This window comes from Volvox carteri (assembly GCF_000143455.1).
Source record: "Volvox carteri f. nagariensis unplaced genomic scaffold VOLCAscaffold_54, whole genome shotgun sequence".
Lineage (NCBI taxonomy): Eukaryota > Viridiplantae > Chlorophyta > Chlorophyceae > Chlamydomonadales > Volvocaceae > Volvox > Volvox carteri.
Window position 1 is genome coordinate 89,831 of NW_003307597.1, and position 8,172 is coordinate 98,002.

The 8,172-nt window shown below is 56.4% G+C and overlaps 2 protein-coding genes across 2 annotated transcripts in view; one reads left to right on the plus strand and one right to left on the minus strand.

The window, feature by feature from the left end:
* Positions 1-6,798, minus strand: part of VOLCADRAFT_106932 (uncharacterized protein) — a gene marked incomplete at its 3' end in the record, with an annotated part of 9,756 nt that extends 2,958 nt beyond the window's left edge. The window contains exons 1-11 of the mRNA XM_002955708.1: positions 6,549-6,798; positions 5,326-5,339; positions 5,078-5,158; positions 4,424-4,591; positions 3,808-4,059; positions 3,328-3,450; positions 2,681-2,800; positions 2,099-2,201; positions 1,644-1,785; positions 617-764; positions 279-362 (exon numbers count right to left, since the gene is read on the minus strand). Of these exons, the coding sequence (XP_002955754.1) occupies positions 279-362; positions 617-764; positions 1,644-1,785; positions 2,099-2,201; positions 2,681-2,800; positions 3,328-3,450; positions 3,808-4,059; positions 4,424-4,591; positions 5,078-5,158; positions 5,326-5,339; positions 6,549-6,579 (1,266 nt within the window). The 5' untranslated portion in view covers positions 6,580-6,798. The remainder of the gene's footprint in view (positions 1-278; positions 363-616; positions 765-1,643; positions 1,786-2,098; positions 2,202-2,680; positions 2,801-3,327; positions 3,451-3,807; positions 4,060-4,423; positions 4,592-5,077; positions 5,159-5,325; positions 5,340-6,548) is intronic.
* The window catches only part of VOLCADRAFT_96638 (uncharacterized protein), a gene marked incomplete at both ends in the record, with an annotated part of 10,668 nt that continues 9,290 nt past the window's right edge, over positions 6,795-8,172 (plus strand). Inside the window, 3 exons of the mRNA XM_002955664.1 lie at positions 6,795-6,875; positions 7,159-7,260; positions 7,632-7,955. Coding sequence (XP_002955710.1) covers positions 6,795-6,875; positions 7,159-7,260; positions 7,632-7,955 — 507 coding nt within the window. The remainder of the gene's footprint in view (positions 6,876-7,158; positions 7,261-7,631; positions 7,956-8,172) is intronic.

The window sequence follows — 8,172 nt, forward strand, 5'->3', positions numbered from 1 at the left end:
GAGCTCGGGGGGGGGCGTGTGTATCGAATTGGGTTTAACCAATCCCAATGGTTGGTTTTAGCAATCGGTTTGGGACACATTCGCAGACAATCAAAACAGTACATAAATCGCCCCCCCCGGGAGAACCGAACGCGAACGGCCCATCGTGTTTATGGAAAAGATTACTGTACAGCAACAGAAGACATCGCAAAAAGAGGAGCAAGAGGTTTCCGCTCCGAAACCAAAGTGCAATAAAAACAAGACCATCCACACACACCCAATCACCTGCACCCTCATACCTGGAAGGCCATGTTATGAATGGTCAGTACGGCACGAGTACGGGAGAGTCCTGACGCCCGGTAGGTTTCCTTGAGCAGCGGCCCCTGGGGTGTCGGTGGTGTCGGGGGAGGTCGAGTGTAGAGGGTAGGGGGTGGTAGGGGGTGAGTCAGGGAGAGAGCGAGCGCTGGCACAATTGGACACGGCCGAGCCTGACATCCAAATAGCTCCGAGACCACGTCCTAATGTCGTACTTAGGGTTTTGACAGCTCACGTCCCTAAGAGCTCTCTTCCCCGCCCCCGAGCTGCTGCAAGGGCTTCAACCTTTCCGCGCCCTCCACCTCCCCCGCCCGTCTCTCACCACCGCTGCCGCCTGCCAGTCATGGCAGTGGATCACGTCCGGGGCCTCATGCTGCCGCTGGGCCAGGAACTCCAGCGCCGCCCGACTGAAGAAACAGAACCGAGCCGCGTCGTCCGGCTCACCGTAAAACTTGCCACGCCAAAAATACCTTTGAAGAGTGGCGGGAGAGGGAGGTGGGGAGGGAGAGGGAGGTGGGGAGGGAGAGGGAGGTGGGGAGAGGGAGGGAGGTGGGGAGGGAGAGGGAGGTGGGGAGAGGGAGGGAGGTGGGGAGGGAGAGGGAGGTGGGGAGGGAGAGGGAGGTGGGGAGGGAGAGGGAGGTGGGGAGAGGAAGGGAGGTGGGGAGAGGGAGGGAGGTGGGGAGGGAGAGGGAGGTGGGGAGAGGGAGGGAGGTGGGGAGGGAGAGGGAGGTGGGGAGAGGGCGGGAGGGAGATGGTCAACGGGTGTGCAGGTCTGTGTGAGGGTTGGGGTTGGGGGTTTACGTGCGCTCTCTCTCCCTTGTGTGTATGTACGTACGTATGTGTGTATGTGTGGTAGGGTATCCCGATGATGATGATGATGATGACGAAGGTCAATCCCGTTTCCCCTACAGTACATTACATTACACAGCATTACCCGGGGGGCTGCATGTGTCAGTCGTACCTCTACACAACTCTCTTGTCACGCCGTACACCGCCCCCCTCGCAGGTAGGGAACGAAGCCGGCTAGGATGACCCACATCATCATGACAATCATCACTGATACAGCAATACTTGCTAGCTGAAAGAGCTCTTCTGAAAACCCTAATCCCCCCCACCTTCCAGGGTTTCTGTCCATCCTTCCTCTCCCCCCCCTCACACACCCCGGAAACCAATCCGCAAACTACTTCACCGCTTTCCCCCCAAATAACGCAATACAATAAAATAATACAATACAATACACGGCCACACACGCACACGCGGGGCTTTTCCCGGTAGTAGATACATACATAGATATATACATACGTACATACATACATACACACATACACCCGGCCCCACACTCGCCTCACCTCTCCGGGCAGTGCGGCTCCACGAAGTACACGGGCAGCCCCTCCACACACCCGCTCCACACCACCGCCTTCACCACCCGACCCGGCTCGGGCCCCCAGGGGACAGCCAGCTCGCACATCTGGCGCAGCTCATGAACATCACCTAGAGGGGGGGGCCCCCGGCCGCGGGGTGGGGGGTGGGTGGGTGGGTGGGGCTCCTCAGAATATAAGAAAGGGTTACAAGGAACAGATACGGAACAGATGCACGCGCACGCATGCCCGCACCATTCTAGTCCACTGCGGCTCAGCGCTCCTTCCCCCCTTTTCCCTTTCACCTTCCCGTCCCAAAGCCGGGACTAAGTCCACAAGATACAAAAACCAATGCACGCACATACACCCTAACAATACAATTACAAATACATTACAATACACCCCAACACACATACAAAGCGCGTGCAAGATCCGGATCTTCTTACCGTACTGGATGCAGTCGTACTTTGGCAGTATCACCTCCGTCAGCAGTCCTGACATCTGGTGGGCCTTAGCCAGCGAGGAGACCACGTCGGCCAGTCCACCCACCTACGGTTGGGGGGGGCCGGGGAGGGGAGGGAAAGGGGGGGGAAAGACGAGCCACGGGCGAGTGAAGGGAGTGGAGAGAAGGGGGAGGGAGGAAAGACGAAGGGGGAGGGAGGAGGGGATGTGTGCCGCATGTTTGGTGTGTCCAAATCCCTACCGGCTACGATGCCCAACCACCAAGCAGCTGCCGTAAGCTCCGGAACCCTTTTTTGAGAATTAAACGTTTTCAGTGAAGTTCATGATCAGGTGTGTCCGTGTCCGTGTGTATGCTGCATACCTCCAAATCGCCTCCCCTCCCCCCTTCATCCTCACTTCGTCATCCCGAGGTCGCCGTCTTCACGGACGCCTTTCGGTCAGTTCTACGTCTGGTACACTCTTGCCCTGGCAGCACCTTCACTCGTTCACGTGGTTCGTCTTTTCCTCCCTCCGGAACCAACTAACCAACCAACCGACCAATCCCCCCCCGCCACCCTAGGACGTACCTTGGCAATAGGCGCTAACTCGCTCGCGACATGTACGACATTTAACCCGGGTGGTCGCAGCCACGCGCAGCGCCCCGCCAGCGCGCCCGCCACCGATTTGTCGTCCAAATGCCGTACAGACTGCATGTACGTGCATGCGTGCAAAGCAAAAGGCATTCCCGAGCTGAGGAATTCATTCGTACAACCTTCCGTACAAGACCGTTCATATGACATGCAAACACAAATGCTATCTCTACGTGATGTCGATAATGGCGAACACACACGCCCAGAGCAACCCCGAGAACATCAAGACGACCTGACTGCCCCATGACGGCCCCAGTACGAGTGAAGTGACAAAAGGGATATGGACAGCCGAATGATGTTGCTGCCGGGCTATTGTCGTACATATCAGGCGTTTCACTACATTGTTGCATGTTGAACATGCCACAGCGCGGGGAGAGAAATTACATTATTGACGGATTGAACAAACCGTCACCCCTAACCAACCGCCAGCTGCAGGCCGCAGGCAACTAGTCAACCACCCGCAACTACCAACCCACCAAATCCCCACCCGGCAACCGTCCATTTCCTCCCCGGCCCCCCCACCCACCCCACCCACCCACACCGATCACCACCCAAAACACACACACACGCGTACCCTCACGCACCTGGAAAGCTTTCACCGTACTAAGGTCATGTTGCCACGCCAGCATTCGCAGTACGGAACCCTGCTCGGGTGTCAGCAGTCGTGACGCCACCAGCGCCTCCAACCGCAACAACAAACTGCTGGTCTGCAGGTGGTCGGAATGTGCGTGTGCGTGCGTTTCAGTGATCTAAGCAACTGGGGCAGCAGGGTAGAACCTGATGAGGATGGCAACCATACGAGTATGTATATATGTATGTATGTGCATGGTAGCGGGGCACAAGGATGCTGAGGAGTGGGGGATGGAACGGGGTGGGGAGGGGGAAAGTAATCCACCGCAGCTATCAGAACCCTAGGGTGAGGAAATGGCCCACGACACCGCCTGCTCGCACACACACACACACACATACACACACAGGCCCGAGAAACAATTAACCCTAACCCCCTTAACAGTAATACCGGTAATACGCGGGACATGAGGGGGCCCCCTCCTCCCCCAGCTCACCAGCGCCCTCGTCGCTGCCGAGTTGGAGTCCAGTGCGGGCACCAGCTTCTCCCCCCCTGGAGCCAGCTCCACCGCCACAACCCAGTTGGAGCCGCCGTTGTTGTCCCAACGCTCCTCCCCCTCACCCGGCCAGGGGTGGTTGTGGGGGTGGCCTCCCAGCCCCCCAACTCGGCCCTTGAACACCATTTGAACTTCCAGATGCCAGGGGGCTGATAGGCGCCCGACGGGGACCTGATAGGTGCCCTGCCAAACCTGGAGGGTGAAAGGGGGGGGGAGGTGGGGGGAAGTAAGGATGTGTGTGTGTCCTATGTTACTTGACGCAGGATGCGCGGGCGGGAAAGGAAAGTGTGCAGCAAGGGAGGATGACGAGTGCAGTGCGGGGGGGGGGTAAAATGTGAGACGGATGTGGGAGATCGGAAAACACACACACACGCATCCACACACACGCATCCACACGCGCGCACCCACACACACACACACACACGCGTGCAATTTGCCTTCCTTACCGCGGCGGCTAAGTTCTTTAAAACACACGCTAACAATTTCATTAATTTAATCTTGCCGGAGTTTCGGAGTGTGTGTTAGTAATAGAGATGCACGCGTTCCTCGGCCTTACCTCTTCATGGCTGTTGCCGTCGGGCCCGATGTTCGACAGGCGCACGTCCCGGGTATCCCGCCAACCGCTGTGACCGATGTGGGCCCACACGCAGGAGGCGCCCTCCAGAGGCCCACCTCGACTGCGGTACAGCACATGTACGGCATATGTCGGTTGGCTGATGGCGACCTGCGGTACAAAAATGGGGACAAAATGGCAAAGCCGCCGCCGGAGAAGAAGGTTTGGGGGGAGGGGGTTGTGCGGGTTACTGCTCCTGTTGAATAATGTTCTCTGAGGATGAAGCACTAAAGGGGATGGAAAGTAATATTGTTCTTGCGCCAATTCGTGGAAAGTGTCCTGGTGCTACTTTTTCTACTCCAGCTGTAGGTACTAGGGATCTGGAGCTGTCACGGCTAAATGGCATGAAAATGGATTTGACAGTTTCATGAGGAAAACCCAAATCGCATATCAAGTTATATCGGCTTCTTTTTCGTCGGGTGTCGACGACGATGCAATTTTGCGATGGGGAAACGGTTTCTTCAGGCAGGAAGAGGAAGCAAGTAGGTTTAAAACGATGCCGTAAGCGGCGCACATGGCCCATAAGGTAAATCCATGCTAAGTAAGAATCACCTTTGTTGCTAAAATATAAATTTTACAGCATGCCAAGTAAATTACCTGCACAACCGCGTCGGGTGTTGCCAGCACATCGCCGGGAGAAATGGACAGCTCCACAGCCGGCTGCACATCAGGTCGTGCCTGTGGGACCAAACAAACAATGGGAACGGTCTGTGCCTAGATTTCCGGTAAGGGCACACCTTGTATAAGCGTTAAGAATGACAGGGGCAGAGGTCATGTGTAACTCGCAACCGAAACGGCAACGTTACGGTTATCGCCGTCCGAGGGCCAGCTTGCCAACGATTTACCAGGACATGGGTGGCTGCAAAAGAGAGGACCTTGGAGCGGCGCGAGGAGGACAGGGAATCATGCCGCCGGCTCAGAGCCGGAACTGCCAGACGCGTATTAGCCAGCAAACAGCCCCGGCTAGCCAACGTGCGTTGCTGCATCATTAAAGGTGCTCCAGCACGCCTAGCGGAAGGACAGGAAGGCGCCTCGTGCCGCAAATTACCAGCGAGTTCAAACGCGGGAAAACACACAAGGGAAGCCACTACGATGTGTGTATGAAGCAACTTTTATGATGCAGTAGTCAGAGAGGAAGGAGGCATTATAATGTAAGTTTAATCACCATGTAGTTCTCGGTTCAGTTCTATGCCGCAATCACTGTTTCACATGTAGACATAATGGAGCAAAACGTAACGCATTAAACTTAAGTTCGACACATGTATACATGGAAAGCCTTACAATAACTGAGGATCGACAAATGGACGGTAGTACTGCGTCCAGGCCGTACATCAATGCATTCCGAGGTTTGGCAGTGAAAAATTCGAAATCTACTGCTTCCGTGTAATCGCAACCCATAATTTAAACATCGATAATTGCTAGTTGCTGATAACGCAGATGCCAGCCAATTAGAAGATTCTTCAAGTTTCGAGCCAGCTCACCAAAGGAGGAACTACGTAAGAAACCCCAACGGCTTCAGCCGAATATCCAATCTGATATGTCAAACACTTTCAGGCCTCGTAGCTTTACTGGGTTGCGACATGGGTGCTGCGGCCTTACATCACCCGTTAGCCCTTAAACTCCCCACCCCAGTACGCGCGTCTTGGGCTATGCGATTTTGCTAACTATAAGGGAACCCAACAGGACTGGTAGGAGGCTTCTGGCGGCCATCCGGTTATGGTATCGACTTCATTTGCATACAGTCAACTAATGACTGGACTGGGTATGCCAAATGACCATCGCAACCCCCTAGGTTGCGTCCAAACGGAAGGACACCTCCCAAGCAGCTCTTCTTGGATGTGTGACTGTGCTCACAAATTACAATAGGAAGGGCAACGGCGAACGTCCCATCTGCTGTACGGACGTGCTGAGACCCCAACTCCCCAACTCCGAGGCTACAGGTTTTTTGCGAATGTTTTGCAGGACCGGGGTGCTTTTTGTCTTTCTTGCGTTGACCTTAGAGAGTTCCGCATAGCTGACAACTTGTGCGTACTAAGGCCAACGGTTTCTAGCTGGACTACTTACACACCTGAAACAGATTTTAGTATTCCGTCAATCATAGGAGCAGTAGACTACACTGTGTGGTCAGCATTAAACTCTCGTGCGTCATTTGTCTGCAGAGTCAGTAGGATCGAAGGCAGAGCGAATGGAATGTGGTTACCTTTATGTGAAGAACCACTGCGTTTGCTGCCCGATAGCAACTTATAGGCTACAATAGAAGTTGGTGATTGTGAGGACATAAGGATCGCGCCTTTCAACTTGTAAGTCAGCTGCCATGGACGAAATCCTGCGCGCCCGCAAGCTCACGGAGGAAATCCTGGCACGCGCCGCTAGCATCAAGACCCATATGGCTCAGGTAAAACTGATCTGCCAAGTGCCCAGGACGAGCGACCGCCACCGATTGCATGCGCAAGTTTAATGCCCAAAGTGCACAAACCCTCCTTGGAAAAGTCCTGGCCCTTGCTGCAATCCCAGTCATCTGTTAAAATTTGATTCTCGCTCACCTCCCCATTTTCGCCTCCCACACCTCGTTAGAAGTTGTAATCCTTCCTCCTCTCTCCCACGCCCCTTCACCCCTTCCCCCTTCGGCCCTTCCCTTTTCCCCTTCGCGCCTTCCCCCTTCTCCCGCCCCATCGCAGGTCAGCCGCAGTATGGCCAACATGGCTCTCATTGAGGAGGAACATAAGGCCCGAGCGGCTAGGGAGGCGGCGGAAGCAACCAAACCACCTCTACGGCTCATGGTATCTGTCGTACACTGCGTAACACCGATGACAGCCTCCCCGCCCTCGCATGTGACCCCCCAGTCTATACACACCTCTCTCCCACGCAGCCTCGTGCAAACCTCTGCATTGCTGTTGTTGCTGCGTGCGTTAAAAAAGGAATCAGGATCTTTGTCGTTGTCTTTTTCTCATGTACCGATATCATCTCTCCCCCGGCCCTCAAGTTCGCTTTCAACCGAAACTCCCAACCAACACACCAACACATCAGCATGTCGTGCACTTCATTCATTCGTTCCGTCATTCCGTCAGTCAGTCCTTTCTATCCGGATCAGCAGCCTTTTACCTTTGTTAAAGTTCCCTGGAATTCCACACACCCCCAATCGCCTAAACAGGACCTCCCAGACGACCTACTACGGATGGTGGCAGCGGGGGGGGGGGTGGGGGCGGGGGCGGGAGGCAGCAGCATCGGGGGCGGTTCCGGAGCGGCGGCGTTGGCGGCCCTGGCTATGACCTGCCGCCGCTGGCGTCGCCTGGCGCTTGGCGAATCTGCGCTCTGGGAGGACATGTGCCGGCGGAGATGGGGCGTCGCGGAGTACGACCCAGGTGCCGTACTGGTCCTGGATCCACGACTTCTGCACCTGGCAGCGGGCTGGCCGAAGGCGGCGCTGGGTGCCGGCGGCGGCAGCGGCGCTGCCGCCCGGGGCATCCTCGCTAGCGTACGTGGCGCCGCTGGGGCCGCCGCTGCCGTCGCCGCTGCCGGCGGCCGTACTGGTCGACAGTCAGTCGGCGTACGGCAGGAAGTCGCAAGCCCGGGGCGGTCAGCGATAGCGGGGTTGCCCCGAACGCAGCGCCTGGCCGGCGTTGGCGGCGCCACCACCCCAGCCCCGAGCGCTTCTCCTCCCCGTCACATCCCCCCCCCGGCCCACGTCGCCT